Source organism: Musca vetustissima, unplaced genomic scaffold (assembly GCF_032173495.1).
Source record: "Musca vetustissima isolate MV318-11 ecotype Yass unplaced genomic scaffold, APGP_CSIRO_Mvet_v1 utg796, whole genome shotgun sequence".
NCBI classification, from domain to species: Eukaryota; Metazoa; Arthropoda; class Insecta; order Diptera; family Muscidae; genus Musca; species Musca vetustissima.
In genome coordinates this window covers 65,542-81,794 of record NW_026878527.1, presented here as the reverse complement: position 1 = coordinate 81,794, position 16,253 = coordinate 65,542, and the positions used below count along the sequence as shown (strand labels likewise).

At 32.8% G+C, this 16,253-nt stretch overlaps 1 protein-coding gene across 1 annotated transcript; it reads left to right on the top strand.

Moving 5' to 3' along the window:
- Positions 1–2,404: 2,404 nt before the first annotated feature.
- LOC133323264 (flagellar attachment zone protein 1) lies at positions 2,405–10,939 on the top strand. The gene is made up of 5 exons (XM_061532207.1): positions 2,405–2,453; positions 2,514–2,945; positions 3,009–3,154; positions 10,513–10,773; positions 10,832–10,939. Exons 1-5 carry the CDS (start codon positions 2,405–2,407, stop codon positions 10,937–10,939), a joined length of 996 nt encoding a protein of 331 aa, XP_061388191.1.
- The last annotated feature ends 5,314 nt before the right edge of the window (positions 10,940–16,253 follow it).

The following is a 16,253-nucleotide window of genomic DNA, read 5'->3' as shown; positions in this document are numbered from 1 at the left end:
ACAGCAGGACTTTCATTGTGGAAGGCAACGCGGCCTTCTTTTCGAGTACTTTATGATTTGTATTTAGTTAAAAAATTATCTTCTTTATTTCCAACGTCTCTAATTTTTGTATATGAAATTGTTTTTCTATCGTTATGGCGAATTCAAACATCAACAAATTATTGTGACAGATAATGTTACCATCACCTGGCTCGATACGGTTACCTGGTTAATATACCTTTGGAGTAAATGTTATTGGAAAAGTAACTAGACACACCTATAATTACACAAGGTAGTCTCAAGCAGACATATGATTTCAATTTTTTTCATAATTTGTCAACATTCAACTTTCAAAATTTAAATGAAAATATCCTCCTTGGAAATGTACGCAATAATTACAAAATATTTATTATCTTGAAGTTTCCAGCCTTTATAATCTATAAATATATTTTGTAACATCTATAGTTATATCTTAAGAGCAATATTAATAAAAAATGTAGATATATATTTGCAGAAAGTATACATTTTTAATTGTTTTAAAAACATGCCATTCGAAATGCATAAAATTTTATGGAATTTATTTTTCAAAACAATTTGAAATTGATAGATGAGTTTCAAATTAAAAAGGGTTGCCATTATTAATTTCTCAAATGAGACTACCTTCTGTAATTATGACATGTTAAACAACAAACCTATTCATGACATTTTGAACACAAAATCATTCATTCAAAGTTTAAAATTTTTAACATTTTCAACCGGCAGGCAAATGGACGTGCATTACATTGAAGAATTGTAACTTTGTATATAAATACTTGAAGTCTTAAAGGATAAGAAAATTAATTGATATAATTTAGTTGTTGTTTTTTGTAATTAACGAAAAGACGTTCTTTTCGACGACGAGCATGATTTTCGATCACTGGAGCATCCGATTCCAAATGTATTTGAAAAACTGTTATACACTATCACTCTTGAATGATACTTTTATCTAAATGTTTGTGGGCTCTCATATTCGTCATTCATCGGGCAACCACGAAAATATTCGGGGGCCCTTAAGAGTTGTTTTTATTTATACTTCTGATATTCTTAGGGCTAACATATTGAGAATTTGTTAACCTGATATGAAGTAAAAGAAGTATCCGTTTGCACATTGCCAAACGTAGGTGATATCTTCCCCACAAATGTCAGTATGTATTTTGTTTTAATAACTTAAGCTCCCATATATAGTTTCGTCCGATTTAAGGTAAATGGGGTACCAAAGTCCCTACGAGAACGATGTGTGCTAAACTTCGTGAAAATCGGTTCAGATTTAGATATAGATTTCGCCCGATTTTAGGTAAATGGTGCACTAAAGATCCACAGCTAGGCCGATTGACACAACGTATTGAAATTAGTATAAATTAATCTCTGGCAAGTTTGCTTCAAATCGGTTCAGATATAGATATCTCGTAGCATCCATATATAATTTCGACTTATTTATTGATATTAAATTTTAAACAGTGCAGCATACCGAATAGCGTGAGTCAAGTTTGCTTTAAATCGATTTACACAAATCTGTCCCACTGTGCGCAAACGACTCTATAAAAATCACATATTTAAGTTCGTTCACTTTCATGTCAAAATTCCCTCAAAAAGGCGACGTCTTTTCGGATACAGTCCGACTTTACTACTTTCCTTACTGGTTTTATATCGCGTTAACGTGCACATAATTCAAAAATATATTTAAGTCCAAATGCGTCTTAACAGACATTTTAACCGATTTCTTTTGTACTTGGACCTATTCACTCGTACATAATACACATTTCAACCAAATATGGAAGATATCTTCAAATCTGAATATATTTTACAAGTCAACCTTTATCGTAATTTGATAGCAAATGCGTCTCGGATCGTCTGAGAAAATTATCTGCACTTCTTATACTTTGTGGTATTAAATAATTTTGGCGAATACTGTTCTCTGAATGGTTGGGAAATCCACTTAATCAATAGAGAAGCTTTCGAAAGCTTTTGGCTTCAACACAATTTGTGATTATAAAAATCCGTTGAAAAAATTGTTGCACTAAAAGCATGGGTGTACTCGTATGTATGTACGAAACGAATCAATAAACAAACAAACACACACGTCTTATCACCAGTTGATATTGATATTTGAGTTGCTGCTATCATTTCAAATGGGTCTAACTAACACATTCTGGGTAACAAATCGTTGGTTGATTAGTCAGTTTCGTACAATTCATATTGGTTTTATTATTTAGGCTACTTTGTCATTGAGCTGTTGATATCTATACTTGAGTAAATGACTAAATTGTTGGCGATTGTTTTTATTTATTGTTAAGAAGTATTTGGTTTTCATTTGTTTCTTAACCTTAAAGCGAAAAACTAAATTCACCGAAATCCAGAAAAGGGCTGACAATTAAAATCTATTCAAATGGAAAGGTCGTCGGAGGTCAATTTTTTACAAGCCGAACTAAATGCAGGTAATTATTGTGTGGATTTGATTCGGCCCAAGTTAAATATTGCATGTTCTTTGTGTTTAGTTAATGCCCAAAATGAACGTCTGGTTGAAGAAAATGCACAATTACGTCGAGAACTTCAAAAATTAGCCGATGAGGACCGATCAAAGTCGACCCTTAATGCAGAACTTAAAGTGAAGACCTTACAATTAGAGAGTGAACGGGCACTTTTGGTTGAAGAGAATGCTCAACTGCGACAAGATATCCATCGTTTGACCCACGACGAAAGATCACAATCCACCATGCACGTAGAAACGCGACTGAAGGCATTCCAGTTGGAAAACGAACGCGACAACATGTATGAACAACTCGAGAAATTGAAGCGCAAGTACAACCAGTTGCATACAGCATTTGTGGCCAAAGTGCAACGCTGCAAGGCCCTCGAAGATGTGTTCAATCGTCAGAAAACCCTGAACGGTCTGGTTATGAAGTCGGCAATAGCCCAGAGGGACAAAGGTTTGTCTCTTGTTTGCATTGCAGTGATTGAGATTTCCAAAATTTTAGCTATATTTTTTTTAGAACAATGTATTGCGTTGGAAAAGCGACATTCTACGAAGAAAGATAATTCGACTATAGCCCACTTACAGGATCAAGTCACAAAGTTGCAAGATGAATTAGCTGAGGCTCGGGATATAATCGATGAACTAGATTTTGAATTAGAAAGTGTAAGTATTGGGATGACAATTGAACTGGGTAATAAGGTAGGTCAATACTAGGCCGGGATTGAATACGAGTATATTTTAAATACACATACAGTATGCGAAATTCGAATTCTTACACCCACGATAAACTTACAAATTCATTAATAATTCATAGTACAAAAAAATGTAGCTTTGTGGATGAAGGACAAAACCGACACAAAAAACTGTGACTTCCTGTTTTGTGAATTAAAAGCTAGATGGCAGTGTTTGCATTTTATTGCTAACATATTCCGTATTCGTACGGATGACAACGCTATGTTTTGTTGTAATAATAGACGATTTTAACAAAATGTTATTTCTGTATTTGTTGTTGAGTACTGTGTTATCAAAATACATTAGACCACGAATATCTATATATATAAAAGAGTTGCGTTATAAGTGACTGACTGATCATCAACGCCCAGACGAAACGGCTAAAGCTAGAAACTTGAAATTTGGCATGTAGGTCCGGTTTGGTGCGTAGGCGTGTGATAAGGCGGGATTTTTGGAAATTCGTACTAAAAGGTACTAAAAAGTACTAAAAACTGTATTACGCGGGAAGGGTTAGATGTAGAACTTTGAAATTTGGTACGTAGCTTTGTATAAGACGAGCAAACAGGAATGTGTGAAAAAAAATTTGGAATTTAGTACTAGAAGGTACTAAAAAGTACTAAATATTATATTTCATTGGAACCGGTGGGGATAGATATCTGAAACATGGTATGTAGCTTAAGCTATTACAAATAGAATGATGTGCAAACAATTTTTTTGGAAATTAGTACTTAAAGGTACTAAAAAGTACTAAAACTGTATTACTTCGGAATGGTTGGAAGTAGAACTCTGAAATTTGGTATGTAGCTTTGCCTATGATAAGCCAAGTGGTGCGTTGGAAAAATTTTTGAAATTTAGTACTAATAAGTACTAAACATTACATCTGAATGAAATCGGTGAAGATTCATATCTGAAACATAGTGTGGAGCTTAAGCTATTACAAATAGAATTAGGTGCGAACATTTTTTTGGAAATTAGTACTTAATAGTACTAAAAAGTACTAAAACTATATTACACCGGAACGTTAGGAAGTAAAACTTTGAAATTTGGTATGCAGCTTTGTCAATTATAAGCGAAGGGCGATGTGTGAACAAATTTTGGAAATTAGTACTTAAGGTACTAAAAAGTACTGAAATATGGTATGTAACTTAATCTATTACAAATAGAACGATGGTCAAAAATATTTTGTTGGAAATTAGTACTAAAATGTACTAAAAAATTATGAATATTGAATTACAATAGAACCGACAGAGATAGAAATCAGGAACTTTGTATGCAGCTTTTACTATTACAAAGTACTAAAGTGTTGATAAAAAGTACTAAATAAAAAATACAATGGAGCCGATATCTGAAATGGTACTAAATATTAAATGACAACTGAAACGGTGTAGATTAAAAATTGAAATATATATTATTGGAAATAAGTACTAAATAGAAATATACTAAATATTTGTACTAAAAGTGGGAAAAGTTAGTACGCAAACATAATAGTATAGTTTTTTTATTAAAAGGGTTCCAAAATGCCTGGAAACTACAAAATTTGTATTGAGCGATTAGAAGCGGTAGAGTTTGGAATTCGTGTATGTGGCTTCTAAAATACAAATATAATTATTCCCAGCGCCATCAACAAGTTTATAAGGATAGAAATTAGCATTGCCTAATACACCAAGAAGTTGGTAAATTGCACTTAAAGGTACCAACAAGTACTAAATATTGGGTACGGTAGAACGGATAAAGATATGAACCTGTTATTAAATACTTATCTGGAACTATAACGACAAACATTTATACATAACTGCTTTCCAGCAATAATTTTTAAAAGTACAACACATTGTATACGGCGGTACGGGTGGAGATAGAATTTGGTACAAGTCTTTTTGTATTACAAACAATGTTTTCGCAGTTTAGTACTTAGGGTTCTAAATATTGTGTACGACAGAACGGGTAGAGATAAAGTGCTGACATTTTGTTTGTATAATCCAAAATCTGATCTAAAAACGTTGACAGTTACATGAAATATAGTTTCCAATCCATAGACTTATAGTACTGCGAATGATTTTAGAATTTTACAAATAAGTGAAACAAGGCACTGAACAACGCAAGTACTAAATTGTTGACACTTTTAAACGCAAATATTTCTAAGATTTCTACCATAACAGTACTGACATTTATTTCTAATGATGTTTCCAACCCCACTTACGCGAATATTATGGTGTGATGAGAAATGTTGAACATTAATACCGTTGAATTTGAGAAATATATGAAAATGAGTAAAGTTTTCTCTATATAGTAAAATTCGAGCACCAACGCTAATTAAGCCTATGTTCGAAGACTAAGATCTAAGATTTTTTTTTTTAAATTAAGGCATAGGAGCTATCCAAAAGTGTGGAGATTATTAAACAAGTTTAAAATGTGATATGGATCATTGTAAGTACATACTTAGAAATGCATAAATCTGTATAAAGTTATATTGTGTAGCTAAATCAATGTTTATTTTAACTATAAAATATAAGTTTTTTTGGAAAGACCCGCTAACGACGTAGCGGGCATATGCTAGTAACAACATAAAAAAGTCGATAAATTTGTTCTAATAAGCGGGATTTTCTTATGTGAATGTATTTTATACAACAAATTGTTTTCTTGTATTGGTGAAACATTTTCTTATGTACGTTTTTGTGGGAACTTTGGAATATCACAATTTCCTTAAATTTGTGGTATTTGGCGGGGATTTATGACTAAACTCAAATACTACTGCACTCATTTTGACAAAATTTTATGTACAGGCTCTATGGGGCGTGAGGAGTGTTTCTGTGTAGTTTGAAGTTCGTCCGACGGATGGCGCTCCATATATTTTCTTTGCGTTTTGCCCGATTAGAGATTGCGTGCTTAATCGACGTTAAGTATTCCGACACCAATTCATACATAAACTATTTTCGTGAATAGCGCGTGGGAGTCAAACTAAAAATAATAACTTACTAATTGAAGTAAAGTTAATTTAAATCTACTTATAAAAATTATGTAAAAAGCTTATAGTAACTCATCAATTTAAGAACGGAGGGACCGATTTGACTACGAATTTCTTTCAGTTATCTTTAATTGAAGTGGGAAGGATTTTATGAAAGAACATTTTGAGAAAAATACCCAAAAATCTTGAAAAATACATTTTTAAGGAACGGCTGGACCGATTTGCCATATACCATAAAGTGATACTATACCGACAATTTACAGAAAAATACTAAAAATTTATTTCAGTTATGTGTAATTGGTGTGAAAAGGTTTTTATAAAAGAAAATGTTGAGAAAAATACGCAAAAATCTTGAAAAACATATTTTGAAGTGATACTATACCGACAATTTACAGAGAAGTTCCTTATCCTACATTAAATACCGAATAGGGTATATGTTACAACTTTCAAAGTACCTAAAATTACACTATGCAAAATATTGACCAAAGATAAGGAGGCTTAGAAACGCACAATAATGGCGAGCCAATTTTTCTATGTTATAGAACCAACACATGGCATATACCCCAAACGATATCTGAATCATTGGCTGAAACTTGAGCGTTTTCTAATTAGGAATCGAAACCAGCTATATTTGTATATTTGTTATGTTTAGGATATACCAAAATGTCCATTTAAAACGTTCAATAACTGCTACAAAAGATTACAAATACCTCAACAATTCAGCTACCTATGGAAGGTATTACTGAAAAATTTCTTTTATTCGGGAAGTATGTCTTGATTTAGATTAGGCAAGTTTACTTGCGGCAAGTCTTTGTAGGAGAGAGGGGCAAGGGGAATAGAAATGAAAAAAAAATTGCTCGTACCGACAATTTTCTGGCAATTCGTTTTGTGTATTTCGTATTTGTTGACATTTTATATAGATTTAAATGTGAAAAAACAACAAATATAAAAATATTTTGGAAACCGAATTGCCTTGTATAAACGCATGAAGCAAGTTCAAAAGAGAACGACAAGAATTGCCGCAAGTAAACTCGTCTAATCTAAATCAAGACTATATACATAAATTCGAATCCTACATGGGGAAAATTAGATACTCTAGGTGCCTAACTTATATGTGCCTTTATTGTTCCTCTAATATGAAAATGTGAAAAATGTTTCCATTGAGAACGACTGCACCAATTTGACTCACATTTTCCTACGGTTGTTATTAATTGCAGTGGAAAGAGTTTTAGCAAAGAAAATTTTGAATGTTGTGATAGTATGTGATTAAAATAGGAATAGTAATTACGCCATCCATACTAAATTATCTCTTGAGGTAAGAGTAGTTAGATCAAAACTTGAACTTCTCCTGAAAGATGTTTGGTGGAATAAGTTCGACAAATTGATAAACTGAAATACCACACATACTGACATAATTTAATATTTTACAATAACAATATTTCTTAAAATATTATGCATATTCAGTAGTGTTGGCGGGTTATTTGGGATACCATTTGTATTTTGTTTTTGTAAAAAAACTAATAAATAGTTGTTTTTTATAAAAACAACAAACTGGGATATTATGCATATTTTTTATATCAGAAATTTGCCATAAATTTAATGTTAAATAGCTTCTGAAATATATATTCCATGAATTTGTTAATTTTTACTAAACCTAAATTGATGCAATTTTGATACGGCAAATCAACGTTTCCCGGGTCTGCTAGAACACATGTATATATATGAATGTTACCGAAATACGTCAAAGTACCAATTTTCAAAATTGAAAAAAAATCAACTATGACCGAACGTAGTTTTGTTTTTTTTTTTCATTTGTTGAAAATAGAAATAAACATAAAGAAATATAATTATTTTCAATAATAATATGAAATATTTGAACACATTTTATAATTTCTTAATTTTGTTTCGCGATTTGGTTTAGTTCGCTATGAGAAATGGATTCGACGTATTTGGGCAATATGGCCGTACACAACATTTTGCCATAGTGGGGAAGTTGAATATTTTTGTACGCTTCGTTCGAATTTAGGTAACGTTGTGAAAATACAATTTTTTTTATAAATGTAAACATTTTTCGGTTGATTAAGAAAATGTTTTTTATCCATTTTCGCCGTTTTCAATTGTTTTCAATACACAAGTAAATAATGTCCTTGCGTATTCGGGTAATACGGATGTTCAACAAACCTTATAAAGGTAAGAAGGTGGGTATTTTAGTACGCAACGCGCTGAATTTAGGTACGGGCCTAACAACAACTTGTTTTTGTGCACAAGACCGAAGTACTTGAAAATCGTTTTTGGTTTAGCTCGGCTTATGGAACAAATGTTATGTCTCAAGCCAGACAAGTAAGTAAGTTGTATAGAACAAGCCGGCTTGAGAAAAATGTTATTATTTGGTAGCTATACCCTACCTTGTTATAATTATTATTATTGTAAGAATAAAATAATCGTATGGTACCTTTTTATATGGAGGCTATGGTACATTTGTACCTTTACATTTAAAGAATATATTAAAATCAAAGTTTAAATGACAATCTATCTAAAACAGTCATAATAATTCGTTATAGGTTTCGAATGGGTTAAAGTTTTTTAATCATTTTTATATGGATCTTATTTAGATGTTTTCAATCCCTCTTCAACCACCATGGTTTTCCATTGGTAAACAGGTGCTAAAACAATATTTGTTTTCTCGGCTGATTTCTGAGTTAATGATCTCATACAATTTCTGGATTGGGTTAAGTACAGAGAATTGGGTAGGTCAAGGGATGACATCAATCGAATTTTTGAAGAAACCACTCCTTAACCACTTTTAGTGTATCTTTGGGTCCTTATCTCAAGAGAATGCCAATCTAAGAGACATCTGTTCCTCAGCATATATCACGCTATAGGAAACGATCCATAAATCAAACAATCGTTTGCCCCTAGAAAAAACCCAAGTCCATCATGTTACCTCCTCCATTACTCCATTTTGGGAAACTCCAGTTGAGATGGACGTTTTTAAGAAATAAAAGTATTTTTCTGCGGATCGTTATTTCTCTAATTTTTTAATAATAGCGGTTGAAAAAACAAAATTGCAGCTACTTTGTAAAAAAAAATCTGATGAGACCTTCGAAATATCGAAAATGTAGTCCAAGTTTGGTATAGCTTCTATATAACGTTATCCCCCTTCCTGCCAATCTTTGAGGGCTGAATGATACAGACCTGATTACAATAAAACCGTCCTGTCCATAATGCGTTTTATTAACCAACCCCATCCGAAATTATCACATGTCATTTCTATTTGGTGTTTTGTGACCGTATAATTAATTTTTTATTGAATATTTACTAAAATTACCTCTTAACACTCAAGAATACTTAAACTTTACGAATAAATGCGAACTATGACACCTATAATAACGTTATATATTTTAAATTCGCCAGAGTTGCATATGTTTTGACCCAGCTATTATCGATTTATCCATTTTATCAATAAATTTTACAGCAAAATACCAAAAATTTCTGGGAAAATTCACAATTACAGTTTCAATTGAACTTAAAGCGTTGAAAAAAAAAATACCAAGTTAACCTAGTTTTTGACTTCAAATAGGGAGATTATTACATAGTAAATATCAGATGCAAATGTTTTTATCACCACCGTATATGTGGTGGAAGGTAATATTGGGTACTACATGTGTACAAAAAATTTGAATCCACTTGGATCTAAATACTGATAGAAAATTACTTACGGCTATCGAGACACTTCAAAATTTTAAGTATTGGTTGGACAACAAAAGAAAAACGCAAATGTTGTAAGTTTGATTTTTTGCAAATTTTAAGAAAGTACCTACTTTTTATAGTAGTTTTTGCAATTTCTGATAAATTTGTAAATTTATTTTGCCTACTGAAGTGATTTCTATTCCGACGTATATATATGAACCGATCTAGACAAATTTTTCCGAAAGTGATTCCAAATTGAACAGGATCTACCATACCAAATTTCAAAGCGATCGGATACAATATATAGGGGAGAGGAGGTACCTTTGAACACCTTTTCCTTTGAAGCCTCATGCAATTCTTTTTTTACAATTTTTGGTTTTTATAATTTTAACAATATACGGTAATCTATTGCTAACGAATTACTCTTAACCCTCTTGCCCCAATATTATCCAGAAGCAAAAACATTTTTTTTGCAGCTTATAATCAAAACCGCTAAAATCAAAAATACTTTGTTGGTTTGATATGTGAGTGTTTAAGATTGATTTGTTATATAAATCTATTGAATCCCGATTAAAGTAGATCAAAATTCGAGAGCCAAAGGGTTTAAATGATTTTAATGAGGTGGGTTTTTTTTCAGATTGATATTCTCGAAATGGAAAATCAACGCCTAAAGGAGGAGTTAAATGCCTACAAGAAAGCAAAGCTTAAACTTAGGACAACCCCAAACCTCTATCCCGATGAACATCAAGATTCAGTAGACTCGGAAGCTCCACCAAGATACTGTGATTTAGACAATACTGGCCGATTTGAAACAGCATCCATAGCTTCATCCCTGGCCGAATCATTTGCTGGCGACATGGATCCTGAGACCATGGAAAGAGCCGCACTTACTGAGAGTGTATGTAACCCATGATCACACAATATGTTTAGCAATTAATCGAGCTTTTTCATTTCAGTTGGTGCAAATGGCCCAAGCCGAGAGTAATTGTCTTCGTCGTGAGCTATTGAAATCGCGTCTTCGTAGGACAGTCCAGACGACAAGACCCACAAGTAGCGATGCATAGGCCGTGTCATATTTTTTTTTTATATTTTGAAGATGTCAAATCAATGAAATAGCGGATCATCATCTCCAACTTGAACTCAATCAAGTTCGAACATGTTATATCAGCGTCGCTTGTTTTAATTATAGTCGTATAAGTCAACGTCATGCCATTTATAATGTCGAAATTAAGCCAAAGAAACCGCAATCACTCAGTCCAATAAATGAAGAAAAACAAATAACAACAACTACAACAAAAACACGACATGGAATTGGAGCTTTGCTTTGGTGGTGGTTGTTTTATTTCATATCCACTGCGGTGTGTCAGCATTAAAATGCTCTACATTAAGCACAGCTTAAATCAGCACTACTTCAAACTGATTGGCCCAATTCATGTTGAAGCCTGTTTGTGCAGTGGCCAAAACGAGGGCAAACATTTAGACCTAGCCGTTCAAAAACAAAAAAATAAACAGACTAGTGACACACAGGCCCACATATTCCGTTAGGTGTGTACAGAAATCCAATAAATTCTGTCTACCTGACTAAACTCAATTCGAGAATAGGTCAGAATTCTGGTTGTCGTTAATGTTGTGGTGGTGAATATGCACAATTTTCATAAATAATGGATTTAAAAAGATAGCAAACATTTCAAAATGAGACCATCGAAAAACAAAATGGATGATAAATATTTGAATATTGCAATCGCCATCGTTATGCATAACCTAATTCCAGAGTACACACATTCTCAAGAATCAATTCTGCATAAAATGGACATAAACACACAACCTAAATTTCGATATCTAGATCAGGGATGCACCGATTGAGAGGGAGTGCGTTCCTCTTATATATTTTAGACATGTTTATACCCTCAGCCTTATGGCTAATGAGGGTATATTAATAAATATTGGTTTTAGACCCCATGTTTCTTCGTTTCAGAAAATTTGGAGTCGATTTACACATGTCCGTGTTCGAAGATGGGGAATATCGGTCACTCCCTCTGGTACCTCCCCCACAAATATTAATAAATCAATATTTATAAATCCAATATCAGGCGAATTGAATGTCCGATTTGCACCAAGCTTTCCAAACCTGTTATCTTTACCAGGTCTAGATGGTCAACATAGTCCGCAACCCATGAGGATGAGGGTATACACTGCGTATCATAACTATAGACGCACCTTTAATTCAATTGGTATGTTAGTTGACAAATAAAATTTACCCATTAAGTTATTGTTACAATAAAACGATCAAAAACACATATTATTCAACAAAAATAATTAATTTATTTTTTATGGTTTCGCCGAATTCTGCACTTTTCAAAATTGCTGGTGTTGCATAACTATAGACGCACTTTTACAAAATTAGAAAAATTTATTTGTTAAAACTTAAATAAAATAAAATAACTTTTATAAATAATGGGTAGGGCCTCCCTTATTTTGAATAAGTTCAAAAATGTTATCCATCACACTGTTAATCAAAATTATTCGCAAGTCTTCATCGATTGAGCGCCATTCATCGAAAATCACTTCTTGGAGGTAAAAAACAGTTTGGTATTGGAGGTTTTCTGCATAGACACGATGAGTCAAGATTCCACACATGTTCTCGATCGGATTCTGGTCGGAAATTTTAATATTTTTTTTAATTTTAACCATACTTGAGTACGGCGACTTTTATGAACTGGCGCGTTGTCCTGCTGAAAAACGAGTCCTTGATTGTTGCTGCTTTCCCAAAATTGCAATAATTTGTCTTCCAAGACTTGAACGTACTCCATTGAATTCATCCGACAACATGGAAACGTCAAATAAAACATTCCGTGGCTATAAAATGCTACCAAGGCCAATAAGGAACCGCCACCGAAATATCGTATTAAGAAATAACGATATTTCGGTAACCGCCACCTTGGGAGCATTTTATAGCCACGGAATGTTTTATTTGACATTTCCATGTTGTCGTATGAATTCAGTGGGATACGTTCTAGTCTTGGAAGACAAATTATTGCAATTTTGGGAAAGCAGCAACAATCAAGGACTCGTTTTTCAGCAGGACAACGCGCCAGTTCATAAAAGTCGCCGTACTCAAGTATGGTTAAAATTAAAAAAAATATTAAAATTTCCGACCAGAATCCGATCGAGAACATGTGTGGAATCTTGATAAAGAATAAATTAATTATTTTTGTTGAATAATATGTGTTTTTGATCGTTTTATTGCGAACAATAACTTAATGGGTAAATTTTATTTGTCTACTAACATACCAATTGAATTAGGGGTGCGTCTATAGTTATGATACGCAGCGTATATATCTATCTATCTATTTTTACTTTTTTTCTAGCATTTTCTAAAAACTTAGTTTTTATACAGGTTATTTTAAAATAATGTTAAATTATAAAAATTAGAAAACAATTCCCACATATGAGTCATTGATTTTGAAAGTAACTCAAGTCCATTCTAGGTTCTGATACAAATCTCGGTTTTATAGAAATGTTTACAAAACATATTACTTTATAAATTATATCATACTAGCTGACCCGGCAAACGTTGTTTTGCCTATTCATATCCAACTGTCCTTTTGATTTTTATATTGAAATCAGTATATAACTCGAAAAATGTTAGACACACACAATTTTATGAAACACATTTTTTATGAAATTAGAAGTTTTGATCTAACTAACCATTTGTCTTAAAAAACATCAGTTTATTAAAACATTAAAGCTGAATACAAAAATTTTGGAATTGTAAATATTATTTAATATATTTGTTTTGGCGGAATCTCACAATTAGTTTGCATATTTTCCAGTTCTGACCACATACGATTCATCGTCAAAATCGGTGCAGATGTTCTTGAGTTGTAAACGATGTAACTAACACAACGTTCGATTATTCCAATTTCCCGACTTTTTGATGTTTTTCTCAAAATTTTCTTCGTAAAAACTTTCCCAATGCAAGGAAAACGTGAGTGAAATCGGTACAGTCAATATACCATCCATACATTATTCACATCTTTAAAAATTTATTTGAGGAACCATAAAGGCACATATAAGTTAGACACAAACCGCATGTAATGCGGAATTGCCTCCATGTAGGATTCGAATTTAAATGTATTCTTCCTCCTGAATATAAGAAAATGTTCAATAATACCTTCGTATTTTGTTGGCGTATTTGTAATCGTATATAGCGAATTACTAACATCATTGAACTGTATTGAATACTTTGATTGACGTTTTCGTTTTTACTAAAACATAGACACATATGTCTTTTCTCGAAAGTATTCCTGGTGTTGTTTCCTATTAAGGACACGATCAAGTTTCGGTCAGTGGCCCAGATATCAAATGGGATATGTGTTGTATTTATAAGTTCAAAACAATTTGTTCCATTATTGTGCGCTTTTAAACATCATTATCCTAAAGTGCTTGGAAAGTGGTAATTGCCTTTAAGGGAAAATGGTGGACCTTTGAAAACATATTTTTGGAAAATCGCCGATTTTTTACCAAAAACCAAGTTAAAAAATAAGGAAGATCTTAACCGATTGGTTTTATCCTAGTTCATACGAGAGCTATACACTCCCAGAGAAACGTTGCAAAATTTTGAACCGATTGGATTATTAGTTTTTGAGTTATCGTGCCCACCATTCGCAAAAAAAATGTTTAGAGAAAAACGCGTTTAAAGTTTGAGAAGCTCTTCAGCCGTCACTTGATGCTAACATAATAAATCGGTTATATCTTCAAGAGTTCTTGAGACTCGAATTATATCAACAAAAATTTTGACCCCGAGAATGGGGGGGTCCCCTTAAAGTTTGAGAAGCCCTTCAGCCGTCACTTGATGCTGACACAATAAATCGGCTATATCTTCAAGAGTTCTTGAGATTTTCACTTGAAATTTTGTAGAGACATTCTTTAGTCAGTGTAGATTCGAATTATATCAACAAAAATTTTGACCCCGAGAATGGGGGGGGGGGGGGGGAGGTACCCTAAATTCGGTATTCCCCATAGCGTAAGAAACTTGCCGGTATAGTTTTTGGTTTTCTGTCAATAGAGCGTTTTTTGTGCTAGGCTAAGAACTTTCCGAACTGCCCTCGTAAAGGTATCTTTTGACAACAAAGAAAAAATAAAACTCTTCCTTGAGACTTGTTATGTCAGAATATATAAATAGAAATGCAACAAGCCGCTGTGTTCATTTGACATACATATCCCGTAACCCGGTCTGCATTTCACAATTGCGTATTCTATAATCGGGATTGTAAAGATACATTAATTTTATATGCGTTTTGTTTTATTAAAATCGTTCCAAATTTTAGTGAAAATGGTACCAATTATATTAAAAGTTCATATTTTTGCATATTGGTGATTTAACATATAGAACTATTTAAAATATCACTAAACTCATGTAAATTGAAAACAAATTAAAACCCTTAATAATCCGGAAAATTTAGCAATCCGGATTGGGGTCTGCAATCTTTCGTCAGGATTAGCGAGATTTTACTGTATTTTGAACAGGTTGCGTTTAGGATTCTTTTTAATTGATGCTCCATATTTCAAGTTAATGTAAAATATTAAAAATATTAAATCTAAATATAGTTTTTGATCCCGTCACTGATCTTCAAAAATTCTCTCTTTAATAACTTCTTCGCAAAAAAACATTTATACTCAAGGTTTCAACATAAATGGAAGTGCATATAGGAAGATTTACCTAGGACCATTAAAATACCTACAATGGATCAGAATCTTTATATGGGACTAAACTCAAGGATCGGCCTATATGTTTACAAATTTTTCACTTAATGAGACCTAAAAATATTAAAATAGATACAATTCGTTTGGGAAAATTTGCCACCGAATGAGATTCAAAATGGATGACACATCAAAGATATCTTTCATCGATTTGATTTACTCCCGTTCATATGTATAGGATAACGGCATCGATTGATATGATTTGAGTAACCTCTTGTAACCACAGACGTGACAAAATGCTCGATCGTGTCATCATAAAATAAACTCTGATCATAGCTTATTTCTAATTGCACAACTATGTGTATGAGCTAATTGACATGTGTATGTGTGTGGATGGATATTACGAGCTAGCTTAAGCACATTCTTGGCGTGGCGTGGCATGGCGTGCGGCTGCCTGTGACATGATTAGCTTTTATTTAAATTTAACTACAAATACTTTAATTCATTTGATTATTTATTATGGATCTTGTTGTGGCTGTTTTCGTTCGGCTGCTTCTATTTTCATTTAACCTAGTTTTTAAGAATCGTCGTCTGAAAATCTAGGCACCATAACCAGAAAATCCACTTACGCTGCAACATGACTTGATATCGAAACTGATCGACCGGACAGTACAG

What these genes read in the sequence shown, in the direction of transcription:
- LOC133323264 (XM_061532207.1), top strand. Translation starts at nt 2,405, where the DNA reads ATGGAAAGGTCGTCGGAGGTCAATTTTTTACAAGCCGAACTAAATGCA. An exon ending in ACAAGCCGAACTAAATGCAG is followed by an intron (nt 2,454 to 2,513) that starts GTAATTATTGTG and finishes CTTTGTGTTTAG; the next exon opens with TTAATGCCCAAAATGAACGT. An exon ending in AATAGCCCAGAGGGACAAAG is followed by an intron (nt 2,946 to 3,008) that starts GTTTGTCTCTTG and finishes TATTTTTTTTAG; the next exon opens with AACAATGTATTGCGTTGGAA.